Genomic DNA, 19,852 nt, shown 5'->3' with positions numbered 1-19,852 from the left:
GTTTACCCCTCAGTCTCTAGTGACCTCCCTGGCTGAAAAAGTCACATACTTGCTTATATAATGATGCTATGGTTTGAGAGGTGAAGGTGGGGAATACGATGAAATTAAACACACATAACAAAACAACATAGTGCTATTTGCTCTATGTGCATTCCCTAGAGAATGGAGAAATGTGGGAATGCGAGGTTGGATGTGCTGTCATCTAACCAGGTAATCAAAATGGCACAAACACGGAAAGCACTATGTATACTGCACACTTCAATTAAATGTAAAGTCATGGTGCGTTCTTATTTCAGAATTTTGAAATGTGACATATAAGTAACATGGGAAGTAGCTTGAGTAAGAAATTTCAGTTTTTGTTAGGTCTCAGAGAGACTTTCCATTGTGCAAATAAATAGTCTTGCATTTTGCCCAGGTTGTTAGAAGGCATTGTAGGGACTCGAATAAAGGGAGGGATAGTCAAAGCCACGTATAATAACGCGAGAGGGCTGAAAGGACAAAGGTGCCTGAACCTGGCTGTAATTCTATTTATCCTCCTACGGGTGTCTTGTGATCCACTCAGCTGATAAATGTATGCATAAATTCTGTGTATGTGCTACATTCACTTTCTAAATGTCACGGCAAATTCTCGTACATGGAGGTCACGCTTTATTTCACTCTTTCTATCCCCAAAAGGCAGGCTCACACTAAATGCTCACTAAATAACTTTTGATTGGACAATTTCAATTTCCTTGTAAAAGGTGATCTTTATTTCAAAGAATTTAGGAAATTAGAGAGTAGAAGAAGCAAATGAAATGAGGTTCCTTCTTTCACAGCAGGTAATATATTTCTTGGTGTATGGTGTAAAACCAGGATTTTTAAAATTAAGAAATAGATTTCAAATATTAATGAACAAAAATATTTATGTAAAGTAGTCTACACTTAGACATTTAGAAAACTATCTCTGGATGGCCATGATCTGCGGTAACCAGCACAAGCTCGCCTGCCAGAAGAATATGAAAAAGCATAGAGATTTGGTTAAGGGAAAGCACCAAGACGACAGCTTTTCTGCTGCCACCCGCACGCAGAAGGACTCAGAGATCATGCAGCAGAAGCAGAAAAGGCAAATGAGAAAAAGGAGGAACCCAAGTAGCTTTGTGGCTTCATGTCCAAGTGTCTTACTCTTTGCCTGTGTGTCTCGAGCCAGTCCTACCACACCCACGTTTCCTCCTGTAGTGCTCACAGTTTCCAGTACTGATGGCATTCCCTTTCTCTGAGTGTGCAGTGGGTCCCTTTTGTCCTTCCTTCCTTTCAGGTAGCCTCTTTCTCCCTGGGCCACTCCTGTAGGTAGGGGGGTTACTTATCCCTTCCCAGTGTTTTTTATTCCTGTGGGTCTTACCCAAAAGTATTAAAAGTAGCTTTTTAATTTAAAAAAAAAAAAGACATAATAACTCTAAACAGATTGAAATGAAATCCAGGAATAGAATTTAGGAAGAACATGTTGTATTCATCCCAGCAATGGAAGCTCGATTCAAAAACATACTACTATCAATGTAAATCACTAATGGAAAAAAATGTTTATTTCAATGGGTGCTGAAAAATCATTAACATGTAGCTTTGATTCCTGATATCTTAGTAACTTAGGAATAAGTAGAAACTAACATTGACTACTAGAAAATTTACAATTATACATGTGGCTCGAATTATAATTCTATTACATAGCACTATTCTAGACTCTAGAAGATACTTAGCTTCTAGAGGATGTAAAGAACTCCAAATCGATAAGAAAAATATATAGAACTTAATTGGCCAATAAACAAATGGGAACTTACTCACCTCAATGGTAAGGAGGGAATGGCAAACTCCAGGCTAGTGGAGCCCTGTGGGGCATGGAATGCAGCCACAAAGAGAGGCAACTTGGGCCTTGGGAGGAGATGGCAGTGGGAGATGGCAGATGCAGGGAGGATACAGTGGTCTAAGCCAGCAGCCACTAGGCATTTGGCTGTTTATCACCCCCTTGAGGATCAAGCTGAAGCGCCTGGCACTCTGAGTACTGACCACAGGGCCTGAACTGAGCCTCCATGGTAGGGACTCAAAGGTCAGTCTCCGGCTGCCCTCCTGCCCCTTGGTGCTGGCTGTCTGGTGAGTGTAGGCAGCTTCCGGCGGCTGGGTCAGGAGCCTGTGCAACTCCAGGGAATTCATAAAGATGCACAACCCAGATACCGCTTCCCACCCCTGCCCAAGGCAGGGCTAGCTGCCTGGCTGCAGGGAGAGCAGGTAGTGGACAGGGCAACAGACCACCTCTGGCCATTAGCAACTTCAGGGTCAGACTCATGGAGCTGCATCACCTGAGGTCACACCTTTCTAAGGGTAGCTCTCTCACCTAGTGACTGAGCTATAGCTGTCAAGGCACTGTGGGACACTTATGGGCAGTCCTCCTCTCCAGCCCCCTTCCCCAGGGGTGGCTGAGGGTTTGCTGGGCCTGCATCACTGACCTCTCTCTCTACACAGTCCCTTCCTTCCTTTCACAAGTGTTGATCTCCAATAAACACACATCCCCTTCCATCCCAAATGGTCTCAGCCTGGGACAAGCTCTGTGATGAAGGGCACCAATGTCTCTTGCAAGTCACCTGCAACCATGAGGAAAAAGGAGATGTGTCCCCATGGGGTCTATTTTGTCCTTACCCATCCTCACCTCATGCCCACCTTTTCTTCTCTACGCGACCCTGCTGAGCTATGGCGATTCCAGCCACAACCAGCCTCACTCATTCCCACAGCTGCACATGCCCAATTTCTTTAATGAATCCTTTTTTTAATGAATCGTTATCACTTATAGTAGTTCTGCTCCTTTATCGAGCCCTGATACAGTGTCGTTAGGAAAAAGAGAGCTTCAAAAAGAACAAGAAATTATATGAAATTTGAAATTTGAAAAGCCCTGCCTGAAACATGTGTATTTAATTTTCCTGAGAACACATAGTTCAACGTTCGTATGTTTTATGTTACCCTGTTGGATTTCATCAGAATGTTCCTGGATTTGAACCTGTGTTCTTGCATCTTAAATATTGAATTAATTGCTCATGTTTAAATGAGGTTTGATTCTGAAGGAGTAAATTTCTAGGGTGATTTGTGTTGGCCATGGGCTGTAGCAAATGGAAAGAGCCATATTGTGAGATGTCAGGTGTGTGTTTTGCCTCTAGGGGATGGAGGGCAGGACCCTCCACCCAGCAAGTGTGGAAACCCAAAGAATGGTAAAGACGTGGTTCCTGCAGTCAGGGTATGAAAGTTTCCCTCAAGAGCTCTGACAGGATTGTTTCTGGAAGCCATTGATCCTTGGGGCCCTCCCTGCTCCCAGGGGTCTGTGGAGATCATCTGAAACTCCATACTGTGCTCCTCGAGCCTCGATTCTGGAGCCTTTGGGGTGTGAGCCACAGAAGAGTCTAGTGACTTAAATCCCCTTCTGGGTGTGACGGCTGTTGTTTCATTCCACCTTCTAAATCTCAAATCTTGTGCAGTTTCTCTTGTAGCCACCTCTGAACTGAGCCATAAGGGAAGAGAACTCTGGGAAAGATCGTCCAGGCTGAGCGAAGCTGATATGGTGCAAACCCACCCAGACACCAAATCAACTGATCACACTCCACAGGTCTCCTCAGACACTGGTTAGTTACCCTTGCAGCATCTCCCCTAGCACAGATTGCCGAGGTTCTGAACAGGGGAGCCAGTACCAGCCCTCGACTCCACTTGGGGCTTAGATTCCAGACTCTGTACCTGCCCTCCTTATAGACAGTCAGTCACTCATGGGAAATAAAGGGATGATAGCAACCACCTCAACAAAGTCTGATTTTTATTGTGCTAAATTAATTATTCCATATTAATGAATATTCCAGTTATATACATTAACAGAAACAATTTAGGGGCTTTACAATTCAATTCAACCCCCAACATTGAAACGATAATCTGAAAAAAGAAATGAGTCAAAATTACACATTCCTGCAAATGGTTTATTCAAAGCTTATTTGTCGCCAAAGAATAAACCATAATGGAAATATTGATAACAAGAAAAAAAACTTTTACATAAACTCAATCTTTATATACTACCTACAAGATATATCAAGCAAAAGAACAAGATGCAGAACAGGTGTGGTTTGCTACTATTTGTCTTAAAAGAGAGAAAAGAATATATATGTGTTATCTATATTTATATTTATGTATATTCTATATATATACATATGCATGTAGTATATATATGTGCTTATATAATCCTATACCATTTCTGGAAAGACACAGATGACACTGGTGTCATTGGTGGCCTCAGAGGAGGCGAAGTAGGTGGCTGTAGGACAGAAGTGGGAGGGAGATTTTTCACTACATAATACTTTATATTTTTAAGCTTTGACCATGTGCAATTATTATCTATTAAAAAATAAACTTAAAAGAAAATTCTTAAATAAGCAGCAATAAATCATTAAAAACACACATTAAGTTCATCACCATCCAGGGCACATTGGAAATGCCCATGTGGCATTGGTGGCTTACGCTATCATATACTTAAAAAAAAGTCTCATGAGTTCCTCTCAACATCAATTCCTAAACCTCGAATATACATTTCAGAAAGAAATGAACGAAAAACAGCCAGAGCTGGATGGTTTCTTTAAGTGAAGCCCCGCAGAGGTCCTCAGGTCTAACAGTCATCCAGGCCAAGCTGAGCAGCAAAGAGCGAGATGATGAGGTCATCCCCAACTGTCAGAGCCAGGTCACGGGCTGTCTGGCCTCTTGTGTTCTTCTTTTGAAAGCTTGCATTACATCTGCAAAAGGAACAGGGGTGTATTGAAGGACGTGAGCACTGGACCTGAAGGCCTGGTTCTTCCCTGACACGGAGTCCAGTCTGGGAGCCTCCTGGCCCCACTTTCCCAAACCTATCCCCAAGAGGCCATAATAACTCCTCCTCTCAAGGGTAGCTCTACCCTAAAAGCTTTTGAGGGACTCTGTGATTTCAAATGTTCAGTTGCTAATCTTGGCCATTGGTTCCCACTGCATCAAAGACCTACAACCAAGTGTCTTTAAGCGGGGGCGGGGGGGGTGACTTAGTGCCTGGGAGCCATGGTGGGATGGTGGCCTCCATTCACAAGGTGAACTGTTCAGGGCCCTCTGAAATCAGTAGGGGAATCACTGTGGCCCTTAGAAGTCTCCCCCAGAGACCAGAGAATGTACCGTAGTAAAGCACTGACACACTCTCTTCCTGCCAGGCCGAGCAGAGTTGCTTCATGAAGAGCTGTATTTTGAAGCCTGTTTGAGAAAAAAAAAATCATTCTGGATAAATCTTTAGTTAGCATCATTAAGCGTATGACCAAAGGGGCCTTGTTTTCACCTAATGACCTACTTAACTAACTAACCTGAGACAATCTCTTGGGTCTCCCCTCTCTGCCTCCTCCCCTAGGACACTATGATGATGGGTAAGCTTGGATATTAGATAGAAACCAAAAAGTCTATAAATACATTCATTTTTTAAAGGTGAGAAACCCTACAATGATCTGGTTTGTATTTGATTTTAAAAATGCTAAAAAATAGTATTTTAGTAAATTTCCTGCCAGAGTTTATGGAGCATATGGAACATAGTCTCACCTTGGCTTAGCCCTCTTGGGCATTGTCTATATGATGATAACCTTTCAGAGCTGAGGCTCCTATTCTTGTATTAGAAAAATGACCTTGGTTTCAGCGAGTTTAGTTTGCATGATAGGAAGCAAACACCAGTCTAGGAACCCAGAGGGCAAGCCTGAGAGGTCAGACGGAGCATATTTTATTACATGGCAAACTGTTTATCCACTTTGCCTGGTCAGGTTTGGCCCAGAGAGGAACTAGTGGATGGCATCTGAGAAAAACCCTCAGCATCAAAGAGAAAAACTGAGACACAGAAACATAAGAAATTTAAAACAAGATGAAAACCTAACTGGTTTGACTGAAGATGATGACTGAAGACAATATCAGACAAAAACATGAGGCTATGAAGAAGACACAATCGGAATAAAAAGAAGCTCTTAGAAAGTAAAAAAATATGATTGTTGAAATGAAAAGTAGTCAATAAGAGAGTTAAGAAAATCTCTTAAAACAGAGAGAAAAAGGGAGATGAAAAATATGAAAAAATAGTAAAAAGAAAAATAAAGAAGAGCAATTCAAGAGAGTCAGCACCAAACTTATAGAAATTCAAGAGAATAGGAAAAAAATGGAGGGGAGAAAGTTCCAAAGAGATAATAGAAGAAATTTTCCCTGAACTGAAGGGAGACATGACTTTTTAAACTAAAAGGGACAACTGAGTGAATGAAAAACAGCATATCAAAAAACACCATTGTGAAATTTCAGAAAATTAAGGATAAATACTTCCAAGAAGAACAAATAAGTCACAAATGAACAAGAACTTGCTGTAGAATTTTCATGGGCAATGATGGAAACTAAAAATCAAAAGAGCAGGCTTTCTAAGACTTGAGAAAAATTATTTTGATCACAGGAATGAGTATCAATGTATTAATCAAGAGCGACGAGAAAATAAAGTTACTTTTATACCATTCGAGGGTTTAGAAAGTTTTTTCTATACACCTTTTCTGAAGAAGCCACCTGAGGCCACCCTCTAACCTGACAAGGGTCAAAATCAAGAAAGAGGAAAATGTGAACAATAACTACAGAAGATTTCCAATGGAAAGAAATCCCATGAGGCATCTTATCTTCAAAGAAGTTTGACTTTCCCAATTGTTCAAGAGCTGCATTTAACACTAGGTAAGACTCATTATGATCTCAGCATCTTGAGTTTATAGTCAGCAGAACAATCCAAGAAAAGTGTTCACATAGATTCTGCAAACAATTTTTTTCTTTTTTACTGGATTAATAATTTTTATTTTTGGAATTGTTGTGGCAGCTTTCTCCCTGGATCATAAAACATTTCCTCTTGAAATGACAATGATTGCTACTGCCACTATTTTTCTTATCATTGTTAGCATGATAAACTGCTGTACGCCGAAATTCAGAGGAATTTACTGTTCCCCAACTAAAAGAATCATGGATGTGTAGAACTGAACACAATGAAATTTAGGCTTTAACAACTGAGAAACCAACAGTCAGCACCTGCCTATAACCTTATCCAAAATCTGGATATCTCTAGGGCAGAGGTCCCCAACCCCTGGGCCACCAACCCAATCTGTGGCCTGTTAGGAACCAGACCACACAGCAGGAGGTGAGCAGCAGGCCAGAGAGTGTAGCTTCATCTGTATTTGCAGCCAGTCCCCAGCGCTAGCATCACTGCCTCAGCTCTAGCTCAGATCATCAGGCATTAGATTCTCATAGGAGCACCCGTCCCCAGTGCCAAAAAGGTTGGGGACCACTGTTCTAGAGCTTTGGACCTTTTTAAAGTCTCTTGAGCATTTTAAAAAAGAATAAACACTCGTTCTTAAAAAAGAAAAAAATTCCCATAATGACCTCTGTGTAGCAGAGCCGGAAAGCTGTCAGGCAAAACCTGAATAAGAAGTATACTCAAAGAAGGCTGTCTCTAAGAATGGCATTGAAAAAGTAAGAAATCAGATAGAACTATGAATGTAGTAGAGGCATGTTCTTTTTCAAACCAGAAATAACAAAGGCAATCAGAAAGTGCAGAAAAATCAAAGACACAAAAATTATACAAGTTATTCACGGTTTATAAAAGAAAATAAGATCTGACATGATCCTGAATAATTGATGGTGTGTAAGGAGAATCCATTTCACATTTCTGATAAGACAATTCTACTTTGAGTGGCCTAGGGGTTATTATCCTGAACCCACAAACAAAAAAAAATGTAGTCATAGCATACCACTTGGTTCTGCAATGCACAATATTTATGTAGCTATTATAATACAACTTGTTCTCTGTGCTTTTCAACTACTAGAACAAATAATACAAACTGTTTTAAATCTAATTGTTTTAAATATAAGGGTGATAGGCTTTGTAAAAAGTAAGCATATACTAATACAAGTTGTGAGAAGAAAGGGGAAGGAGAGGTCAAGGTAAAGGTTGAGAGTACTAATACAAGGTTATACGCACTTATATACAAGGCAGTGAAGAAATATTGAGAGATGATAATCAAAATATAGGAGTTTAGGCATATTATTTATACTTATAACAGTAATTATTAATAACAGTAATTAATAAAGGAACCAAAAATAATAATAGAATGATCAAAACATGAAGGTGGGGATGGAAACGATCAGGTGGGGTGAGCGAGCCAGATCATCTATCACAGCAAGAATCAACAGATAATGTCTAAGCATGCCAAATCAGGAAGTATCAGTTTAAGTGTACTATTTAGTGATAGATATGTAGCTGACTCTCAGGAGAACTTAAAAATATTTAAATGTAGTTGTCCCTAGGGACAAGGAATGGGGATAAGAAGTGCGGGTAAAGGAGGACTGCTAAGCCCTTATATAGGATTTGATTTTTCAATTATGTGTGCATCTTACTTTGATAAAATTAAAAAAATTATTTGGTATGTAAGAATTGTTTTTAATAAACAAGTACAACTTACAAAATCTCTCTAATGGACTAATCATAAAGAAGGCACTCTCGTTTGACTGGACCAAAAATAAATGAAGCTGGTGAGCAAACCTCTCCAACACTGTTCTGCATCTAAAGCAAGTCTATTCCAGACTAATTCTGTAGGGGTGGGACCTTTCCTAGACATACCCCCTATTCTCCTACCTGGCTTTATTTTCTTTGTAGCATTTCTCATTCTCTGAAATTACTGATTTATTTGCTTACTTGTTTATTGTCTGTCTTTTCCACTAAACTGTAAGTTCCATGAGGGAAGAAACGTTGTCTTCATCCCTGCTGTATCTCCATCACCTAGAATGGTGACTGGTACATAGTAGGTGCTCAATAACCACTAGCAAAATGAATACATTAATGAAAAGAATGAACAGACAAACAAATTAAGGGAAGGGGTGTTGCCTCCAAGATTGAAACCCATATAAGTTGCAAGAATTTTAGGTAAATATGACTATGAACCTCCCCATTCAATTGTGGCAGGGTAACTCCCTGCCTGATTTGAGCACCAGAATCTGAACTGTCTACTTAAATAGATGGCTTTCCATTTTCAAAAGTAAATGAGAAACTTAGTACTTTTACTGATTTTCATTGTAACAGCACTCTAAGCATTTAACCATCCTACTGTTTTTAGATCTTATCTAGTTTTAAATCTTACCATTTACATAATTACAGCTACTGAAATAACTTATTTGGCCAAGGCTCCTGGTGCCAAGCAAATCTAAACAGTATGATCAGCTAGTTTTTCCTCATATTCCCCCATAGGCTATAAATGAAAATGTCAAAGCAATGTGCCTCATGACAGAATTTCCATGAATTGCCAAAGGTTTGCCCATTGGTTCCATATAGATAGTTCCTTCAAGCAACTAAGATTTGGGGATCAGCTCTCATATTATTATTGGTGGTGATGATGACATTATTATTATTGGTTTATTAGATCAATATAACTGACCTATATCCCCTGTCTGATAGCTATGTGAAGCCATCTCCTTACCAAGGGCCATGTTAGTTTGTCTCTTAAAAGCTCAATGTATATTAAGAACAGTCTCTAGATCCTTGCTACTCAAACTGTGGTACCTGGACCATTGGCTTCCCCTGAGAACATGTTAGAAATGCAGAATCTCAGCCCCTCTCCCCAGATCTATTAAATGAGCATTTCGACAAGATCCTTGGGTGATTCATATGCACATTAAATTATAAAAAGCATTTATCAAGTTCATCTTCTTAGAGTTTGATACATTAGAATACATCATGCTTTTTTTTTTAATATGAAAACTCAGACTTAGGAAGACTTGGTGACATCTATTAATGGCAATAGAATATAGAACTTAAATTAACTTAAATTCTATTAGCTATTTCTAACACCTTTCACTCTGGGTTTCTGTTATTTAAGGTCCCACTCATCCTCATATCCTATGTCAATTATCGTGTAGTCGATATTTTCCATTCAAAGCCTGGTTATCTTTTTCATAATCACAGCATCATGACAGTTACAATTTATTAATGTCCAATTATTAGGCTCTTCATAGGAACTACAAATACATGATCTCACTTTCTCCTCCAACCAATTCTATGACATAAGTGTTATTATCCCCATTTTACAGATGAAAAGACCTAGCAAGAGGAATGTTCATTTTCTAGACACTTTGCTCTCCCCCGCATCTAAACCGTCCTCTGTCACTACAGAAGAGTCTATTTTCCCTCTCTCTGTTAATCTCCTCCTTATCTTTTATCTTTCCTTTCTTTCTAGTGACATATGGCTTGTTTGTCACTTCCTTCCTCAAAGTATATGGGTCTTTATAAGGCATTTACCATTTGAACTTAGATATACTCACGGGATTGCCGCATCTCCTAAGTAGACTTATGATCTTATTCTTTCACAACTCTCCCTAAACTGAAAGCAGAGGGTGCATTCTATTTACAGTATAGTTTTGGAAAATGATGAATTGTGACTCTGCCAACTCTAATTTTGTACATTGCTCATCGAACAATGTAGCTCAAATATAGCGAGTGTGCTACATGGAATACACCTTCTTATCAGAACCCCATGCTTCAGAGTAGAAATGATACTCAGTGCATCTGTTCTTCTGAGTAACTGGTGTTATCTCATTAGACCTTCGAGAACACGTTTTGTACAGCAGGTCTACTGTGGTGTTCCTGGAATTTGTATTTTAAATAAATTTTACTATTAATGCACAAATAATACAAACTGTTTTAAATCTAAGCATCATGGTGAATTAAGGTACATTCTCTCTTTGTAAATCTTGAATTACCTAATAGAATAAATCTCCACAGCTGAATCTCTAAGAAGTAGTCTGATGGTTGCATTTTTCTCACCTGAGTCTGTGTTTCTGAAGTCTGCTGGTAAGAGGTGTCAGCTTTCATGGAGTATGTGTACTTCTTAGCTATTTCCTTTTTGTCTGATATGAGTTTATTCTGATAGAAATGATACAAACATGGGAAACAGAAACACTAGGGAAGGGCTTTCTGCTACCTGCCAAACTACTTAATGGAACCTATCTCATTTGCCCAAATTTGGAAAACAGAAGGAATTGAGTCTCTTATTAAGGCCACAGTGGGTTCGAATGGTTAAGTGAATCAAATTGAACAGGGCGTGCATACAGATTGATTCTGCTGCGGCAAAGCCCCTGAGGTATTGGCTGGCTGCGACATGGCACCAGAACTCTCCTTTCATTGTGTCTCACTTACGGTCCCCACTGCTGGTCGATGTCTGCTCCTCTTTGCACAAGAACTGGGATCACTTCATGGTGCTTATTGATCACAGCCACGGTGACAACGGGTCGGTCTTCATTATCACTGCAGTTGGGATCTGCTCCCTGCAGCGTATGGAAAAGAACAAGCCTGCTACAAAACCCTGCACTCAGCAGCATCCAATTATTATCCTATTTAGTAACAAACATCCTTGGTGGACCTAAACTGTTTTAAAGCCAAACAGAAGAGAGTCAGGAACTCCAAGACCAACATATATTGGACAAAGCTGCCATGTCACTCAGGCAATAAAACTTCTGTTACCACACCAGGAGGGGCAGGCACTCTCAGATAACCTCATTTCTTTAGGAAACATGAAGGTAACATGGGGTCACAGACCAGGATTCAGTCCACCTTCATGCACATTATTTTGGCTCATGTGTACTTTTCTGCCTATTTTCTTTGCTATAAAAACTAGCAACAGATAACAATTCATGTAAAGCTTCTTACTAGTCATTTAACTAATTTCCAAATAGTTTTTAATTAAATGACACTGCAGTGATCACAATATTGAACAAAACTTCCACCTGAAAGAGACAGAGGCAGAATGCCAGGCCAAAATCCTCAGAGACTTGTTCTTTTGCTGCACTTACGTCATCAAGCAGCTGTTCAATCACAGAGACCCTTCCATCCCCTGTTGGTCCGACTTCCTTCAGCAGGAGTCTGTTTTCAAGCTGCAGGATTACAGAATGTGGTCATCTCTACTGCTGCAAAATATTTTTACTGTCGAGTCCAATTTGACCAGGCTCAACCATCAAGGCAAATGTTTCCTCTCCAAGGTTAAATTCTGAGTCCCAGGGACAGATGAGCATGAGAATGACTGTGTGGAGAGGGGCGAAAGGTTCTTCAACAGCCGGCAGCTTTAAATAATAAACACATCTAATATAAATTCTACTGGTCTTTGAAACTTTGTCTTGGAGAAGAACCACACTCACATTGTTTTATATTAATAAGGACAAGGAAGGATAGAATGAGAAACTGCACCAAAACCTAGAAACCCCACACTAGTTTTATTATGAATATTTGTAGGAAAAGCAACCAGGCAAATCCTAAAATTTACTTTGCACGCTTCAGAAAGTGTTCAAAGTCAGAGAACATGCTTACCTGAAGTGTGGGTGAATCAATAAAGTCAACCTCTTGCTTAAAAAAAAAGCTCTCATCTATCATCAGAAATCTGAAGATTTTATTATCTTTTACATTTTCAAAATACAATGAAATTCATCTTTATATAATCTTTCTTTATATACAAAGGATTTCAAATGCTGATTACTGGAAGACTACAGGAAGCAGTCTGGAAAACAGGAGAAATTATTTTTAGAATGTTTCCGCCACTGGATCACAGGGGTGACTGTGGGGTGGTCCCAGAACCACCATTTCTCTGTTTATAGAATAAAATTAATTCCTACTTTCCCTAGCTCCCTGGGAAGCCATGAGGATGGGGATACCGGCCAAGGCCTCTGAGTCTTTCAGAAGATATAAGGTTCACCCCATGTCCTCAGGGTGAGTAGTTTGGAACAGGTGCTCTAATCAGTAAACTTGCCATCCTGGAGGGCACTTGTTTATACTGAATTCCATTCCTCATGGAAAATGCACTAGAATGCATTAGAATGTCAACTTCATGAGGTCTGACACCTCTATGTCTTTTGTTTATTTTCAACACCTAGAATTGCGCCTGGTGTGTGTGTGCTCTAAAATAATCACTGAATGAGTGAACAGATGATATAGTTTCTGTTACTTATATCCTAAATGCAAATGAGAAAATAAAGGCACATAGCAATGGGGGATTCAGGTCACATACAGAATAAACGAGTAGAGTCTCTAAAAGGGTAAAATTGTTATTAAGTTTATGGAACTCTATACTTATACTTATTAACAATATTTCAAACTAGGAGAAGGTGGAGAGTGCAAGGAATCCTGAGCAATAAAAGTTAAAACAATTCTCAGGTCTTCCTCCCAAATTTACTAGTGTTTCTGACACAAGATGAGGAGCAGAGTCCCTGCTTCCAGAGAAACCACAATGCAAGCCAGGCGGGTGGTATGTGCACCCCCAAGGAAGCCCTGAGGGCCTGGCTTAGCTAAAGCTGGAGGGAAGAACTGACACTGTGCCTGTCTCCAGCAAGGGCCAGGAGTCCCAGGCTCTGGGCTTGTTGCTAAGCACATCTGTTCTTCCCACTGAAGCCAAATGACTGACTAAAAGGCAAGATGGTGAACAGAGCAAAGACATGTGCTCTCTCTTTCTGCAAAGCTCCCATTGAAATTATTCATAATCTGTATTTTTAAAAAACAAAACTCTACCAGCTGTGGGAAACTGAAAGGGTACTATCAGTGGATCAGAAATTATGAGGGATCCCAGAGAATGAAAATATATGAAATCTGAATGACAGGGAAATCAAAGCAAAGAAAATCCAACTGGAGACACCAGAGGTATGAGTGTGTTCTCTCCAGGGAGACCTGCAGAAGCTCAAAGTTAATCAGCAAGGAGGGTAGAAGTTGGGTGCAGGCTGAATTCATGAATATTGTGAATAGCTGAGATGGCTGTTGTCCGCACCCTCTCTCTGTTTCTGCCCTCTGCTTAAACACTAATAACTATTTTCCAGAGAGTTCATGGTTTGCCTAACAAGGGCTTCCCCTGGGAGCACTGGGGCCCAAGAAGGGCAGTGCCCACAGGGAAGCGTTTGGAAAGACAGCTCCATCTAGGAATGAAAAGATGAGAGCACTTCACAACACCACCCTCGCCACCAGAGGAAAGGCCTTACACTGGCAACTTAGGGGACCCAAGGCTTTCTTCTGCCCGCTGCCCATACACTCTCCAGGGAAGTCTGCCCCAAGCGTGTGCATTCACCCACACAGTGACCCCAGGCCTAAATACCTGTGCTGGGCACCCATGCCAGGTACCTCTGATAATCAAACTAGCCCTTCATTAGTCAAGGTGACCTGACAACCAAAGATCACCGCATTTGAGACAAACCAAAAACAAGAAAGGAAAAGATGGACACACAAAACTGACCACAGAGGAAAGAGAGGTGCTTCAGCAAACTGACGAGAACTGTAAGATAATTCTAATTAATAATCTTGAGATATTTAAAAGGATTCCAAAAAAAAAAAAACGTTGTTATTTAAAAAAAAAAAGAAAAAATATTCTTCCATTATAAAAAATCTCACAGGAAAACATTACATAGGATGAAGAAGATAGCTGTAAGGGCCAATGGATACACATACTGTAAGCTGCTCCTTCTTTTCTTGAAATGTTTTGGTCTCAAAATTCTTCATTCTCTTGACTTTTTCAGTGGCATCTGAGGTCCCCTGGCTGTAGTCACTCACTGGAAAGACAAAGAGTTGAGGACCAAAATAATGCCTTCCTTTCTTTCTCCACATGAAAAGAACTAGAGTTGACTGCCATGCCCCTCAAGAGGTCAAAAGGATAAAACAACTTTTGTAGAAATTTTATTTGATTGAACCTGGCAGGAAGGACTCCTGGAGCCATTCCTCTCACTCCAGGACCAAAAGATGGCAGGAAGGAGGGGAATAGAAGTGACTACAGTTTTTAGGTCCAAAAGTGCATTCCCCACCTCAATTTATCTCCCCATGCCTGTGAAAGACTTTAAAAGTCTCATCCCAGACTTTAGGGAAGCCAGAGGAATAAACTGGCTAGATCATGAAGGACATGTGTTTGGGCAAATGTTAAGCAATTCTGCCCTCCTTCCCAAATCAGTGTGTTCCTGGTCAATGGCTTTAAAATCAGTGGAAGAGTACAACTCACCCAAGCTGGACCTGCTGCCGAACAGCCCAGTACCACCCTCGGTGACACTGCTCAGAAAGTGGTCACTGAAATTCACTGCTTTATTGAGGTAAAGGTTCTGGCCAATGAAAAAAATTCAATCACCATAAATGATGAGGCTGCTACGTTCCAATAGAAAGAAAGCTCTCCCAACCTGCTCCTCGTTTTGTTAATGATGGCTCCGTCCTCAAAGACGGTCAGCCCTAAAACTCAGACATCCTTCCCGTGATTCCTTCACCTCATCATGATGTGCTATCCATTTTGCCTCTTAAACAGCTCCTCAGTCTGGCCCCTCCTCTTAGTCACTACAGCTACAGTCCCTCTTCACACACTGGGATCATTACAACATCCTCCCAACAGGTTCCCGCCAGCCCAGCTTCCATGTGGCTGCCCTAGTCACCTCTACACAATTATAAGTAACTGTGTCATTCACCTACTTAAAACCTTTATGTGTCTTGGAATTCAGGTAGCATAACGGGGAGGCTCAAGCTGCAGAGTTTGAATCCTGGTTCAGTCACTTACTAGATTAGGAACCTTGGAAGAGTCAAGTTACTTAACTTTTCTGAGCCTCAATTTACTCACCTATAAATTGGAAATATTATGACCTACCTCAAAGGGATATTGTGAAAGTAAAATAAGGTAAAACAGATGTTTAGGAAATGAGGATAGATGCTACATAGGCCAGACCTGGATTCCTATATCTACCTGGACTGATTTCACAGCATGACATCCTGCCCTGTCCTCATGTGGCTGCTTGTTCCTGACATAGGAAACCACCTGCTACTTCCTGAACACTAGAACACACAGACTAAGAGAAAGCACAGAGTAAACCTGGAGATAATTACTCACATTGTAGATGCTATTGGTGCCCACCCAGTTCCCCAGTTCCCCATCCCAGCTGCTGTGTTGGCTACTAACAGCTCACAGCTGACCACCTTCTCCAGCCAACTGCCCTCAGTCGGTGGATGCTGCCTTGCCCTAGAGGTTATGCTCCTCCCCTCCATGCCTCAGCTGGGGACAACTGTGTGGTGTCGTTCACAGTCCAGAGCTCCTCATGGATCAGGCTAAATAAAGCTAGACATTACTTGCAACCACCTGCTCACTCGCCTCCTCTCCTGCCTTTTCTAGTGTCCCTCAAGCCCCTTCTGCTGAAGTTCCTCCCTGACACAAGCTCTGCTCTAGCCACACAACCTAAAACATAGCATATAGGGCTTGACTTGTTTTAAAGTACTTTCATGTGCATGATTCCATTAGATACACACTGCCTCCCTTTGATTTAGCCAGGGTCATGTAGCTATCCTAATTTTAAGATATTAGCGCCCTGCTGGGCACATGGCCAGGGCCTAATAAATGCTAGTTCTCCTCCTTTGCCTTGCCTTCTTTACCCATCTTCTCAATCCACTGATTATTCTTTTGTGCATTCTGACTTGTGCAATGACCCTAAATCTGCCAATATCAATCAATGATTGTTACACACTTACAGACTGTGATAATGGCCCAGTCACCATAAAGAGGGCAGATCAAGGGAGACGTGGCTGTAAAGTTTGGTTTCTTTTTTATAGGCAAATAGGTCAAGGTATATATGAGCAAACATTTTTGTCAGTATTTCCCCAAATAAGTTGTATCACAGACCTGCCATCAGATGTCAGTGAGTATAAATAAACGTGAGATTGCAAGAGCAATCAGGTGGGTAATAATTCCCATTTTTACTGTATCATTATATGCCTAAAGCTCTCTGAGGCTTACCTCAGTTATTTATCTAATTCTATGAAAAAGCTGGCCTATAGTCAAGTTTCATATTTGAAACTTTTCCCTTTTACAGATAACAGAGAAACATTAAGTTGTAAGCCACAATTTACTAGTTCAGCCAATTCTCCAATGAATAATTTCTGAAGGTTTCACTTACCTTGTTTGAGACTTGAACATAATTCAGCCTGATGTTAACTTCATAGCCATCTTCATGGACAGTAGCAGAGATAAGCTTTTAAAAAAGAATTAGAATTCAAAACTGTGGGTATGGAACTCAGTGCCCTGAGCAACAGCAAAGAAATTCTGAGATGTCAAACCATAAATTTAATCAAATATTTAATTAACGCAAAAGAAGGCAGAAAAAGAGAAACAGAGAGACAAAAACTAGATAAAACAGAACACAAATAGCAAAACAACACAAATCCAGGGATATCTATAATTTCATTAATTATAAATGTAATTAGTAAATACCCCCATTTAAAGAGCAGAGACTGCCAGAATGGAAAAAAAGCAAAACACAAATTTATACTCTCTATAAAAAACACTAAGTTTAATCAAGCCACATGTCTGGATGTTATCACCTGGGAATAGGTGGCCTGGGGGCCAGGCCTTGGCAATCAAAGGCCAAGTATCACAGTTGAGCAGCTTTTTCTGTAACCAGAAGGAGGGACTTAGATCAAACCAGGGATCAACAAATCCTTTAAGGATCATATAGCAAATATTTTAGCTTTTGTGGGCCAAGGAGTCTATGTCATGAATACTGAACATTGCCTTTGGAGCACAAAAGCAGCTACAGAAAATGTAAATGAATAAGTATAGCTATGATCCAATATTATTTACAAAACTGGTGGCAGTCCAGATTTGCCCCGCAGGCCATTTGCCCCACAGGCCATCCAGATTCCTGGATTAGGCCAAAAAATTAATAAACCACCAAGACAGATTATCAAAGAAAACTGAGCAATACTTGACAGTGAAATAACATCAATGTTAGCCTATTTAGTGGCAGAAGAGCGGACAGGCTGGGTTTTAAAGGTTCCTTCTAGTCTAATGACAGAGGAACTAGTCTTCTCACAGAGGTGTCTCTTTCTAATGGCAGAGAAAGGACATGGGGCTTGGGATCTGATAGACTTACTTCAACTTACTAGCAGTATAGTTCTAGGCAGGTCACCAAACCTCTCTGAGCCAGTTTTTCTGTGTCAAATGAGTTTGTTCTATTGCAGTGTAAAATAAACCCAAACTCAGTTTCATTAAATAACCTCTATTTTATCATGTTCAGAGATTCCAGTGGGGCCCAGCAGGGATGGCTTGTCATGTGCCATATGGCTAAGGCCTCAGCTGGGAAGACTCAGATGACTAGAGATGACTTCATTTGGGGACTGGAAAGACCTAAAGTCTCATCGGTCATCTGCCTCACTCCTGAACCAGATGACTCAAGGACTGGGTTCATCTGGAGCTGCAGACAAGTGCAACTACATGTGGCTTGGGATTCTCACAGCAGGATAGCTAGGCTCCAGGAAGGAGTATTGGAGGTGAGCATGCCAAGCAAGAGGAAGCCACATGCCCTACACGACCATACCTTGGGAGTCCCATAGCATCATTTTCAACATATTCTGTTAGTCGAAAGTCACAAGCCCACCCAGATTCAAGGTGAGGGGACACATTCTCCATCCTTTGAAGGGAAGACTGTTAAAGAACCTGTGGCCATGTTTTAAAAACTGCCGCAATAATAATACTCCAACCTTGCAGTTTTGTTTTGAGGACTAGAGATGATGAACGCAATGCAGATATTGACAGCACTGTTAAACGGTTAAATCTTATGATTACTATTGGTGTTAATACAGCATAGGATTTAAGTGTACCATATGACTAGATTAAACTATTCTGGGTCTTTTAGCTCTGACCATCAGAATTTCCATAGCATGTGACATCTAAAAGCATGAGATGTTCACAATTTACTGTCTTAGGTCAGGTGTCCAGGAGCAGACTCTGAGACAAGGCTCATGTGCAAGTGATTTATTAAAACAGTGCCTGAAGGAGAAGACAGTAAGGAAGTGTGGAAAGCAGGACAAGAAAGGGAAAGAAGCCAAGCCCAGTGCCATTTCAGGTGAAGCCCATTGGAGTTAACTTCAGCCTGACCCCGTGGAATGCCGTGGAGTAGGAGTTCCATTCAGAGTCCACCAACCTTTCCCATCCTGGGTTCAGCAATCAAGGCCCGGAATTCAGGGTTGTTCTGAGTATAAGACCTGAGGTGAGCAGAGATGTGATCCAACTGTTTTCTCCAGTATCCTAAAGAAGAAGAGAAACTCATCTACATGAATAATTCTGAGACTAAGAAAGAAAATGCTGGTGTGGATCATGAGTTCTCAGAGACGCTGTTCTTCTTTACCGAACTTTGTGATGGTTTTTACTTACTCAACCTCAGTTATGTACTAGAATATCTCACTTTTGTTTCTAGCTTCTTTTATACACATAATTAATCCTAGGATATTCTAGAATCTCAAAAGAAATATTTTGATTGCTGTACATGGAGTCTTTTTCTCTTATTCTTTTAAAATTCTTTTAAACTAACCATATTGAGATATAACATTAATAAAACACACATGTGTATACATCGCAATCAATATGTAGAACATTTTCGTCACTTCCAAAAGTTCTCTTGTGCCTTTTTCCAGTCTACATAGGGTGTTAAAACACACTTGAATTAGTTGCTACCATTTAAAACTTGGGAGATTTCACATGAGTCTAGCTTTCTGGTTTCTCATGTGCAGGTGGCAGATGCCTGAGGCAGAGGGCAGCTGCCCACTTTGAACGGGGCACAGGCCTCCAGTAGGCCAAAACCTGTAGACCCAGCTGTCTCTTTAATCCCTGGTTCTGCCCTGTTGACACTTGAGTCTGCAAGCCTGCATTGGATCCTGCCAATAAGGACACTAAAGTGAGAGCTATCAGGTGGCTTCTGCAAGGTCACCCAGTGTGGTTTCTTGGAAAGAACACATGATTTGGAGGCTATACATGCCTGCATT

At 40.7% G+C, this 19,852-nt stretch overlaps 1 protein-coding gene and 1 pseudogene across 10 annotated transcripts in view; one reads left to right on the top strand and one right to left on the bottom strand.

The window, feature by feature from the left end:
* The first annotated feature begins 953 nt into the window (after positions 1 to 953).
* On the top strand, positions 954 to 1,132 carry LOC120611995 (small EDRK-rich factor 2-like; annotated as a pseudogene).
* Positions 1,133 to 3,803: 2,671 nt separating this feature from the next.
* Positions 3,804 to 19,852, bottom strand: part of DZANK1 (double zinc ribbon and ankyrin repeat domains 1) — a 77,834-nt gene continuing 61,785 nt past the window's right edge. For 9 of the 10 annotated variants that reach the window (XM_039874402.1, XM_039874406.1, XM_039874403.1 and 6 more), the window contains 8 exons: positions 19,015 to 19,118; positions 16,990 to 17,064; positions 15,066 to 15,162; positions 14,525 to 14,625; positions 11,899 to 11,979; positions 11,246 to 11,373; positions 5,188 to 5,262; positions 3,804 to 4,781 (listed from right to left, as the gene is read on the bottom strand). In XM_039874402.1, the coding sequence (XP_039730336.1) occupies positions 4,658 to 4,781; positions 5,188 to 5,262; positions 11,246 to 11,373; positions 11,899 to 11,979; positions 14,525 to 14,625; positions 15,066 to 15,162; positions 16,990 to 17,064; positions 19,015 to 19,118 (785 nt within the window). In that variant the 3' untranslated portion in view covers positions 3,804 to 4,657. The remainder of the gene's footprint in view (positions 4,782 to 5,187; positions 5,263 to 11,245; positions 11,374 to 11,898; positions 11,980 to 14,524; positions 14,626 to 15,065; positions 15,163 to 16,989; positions 17,065 to 19,014; positions 19,119 to 19,852) is intronic. The other variant, XM_039874408.1, reaches the window with a different exon arrangement.

The sequence above is a fragment of the Pteropus medius genome, unplaced genomic scaffold (assembly GCF_902729225.1).
Source record: "Pteropus medius unplaced genomic scaffold, Ma_sr-lr_union100, whole genome shotgun sequence".
Classification (NCBI taxonomy): domain Eukaryota; kingdom Metazoa; phylum Chordata; class Mammalia; order Chiroptera; family Pteropodidae; genus Pteropus; species Pteropus medius.
This window is presented reverse-complemented; position numbering and strand designations above follow the sequence as displayed.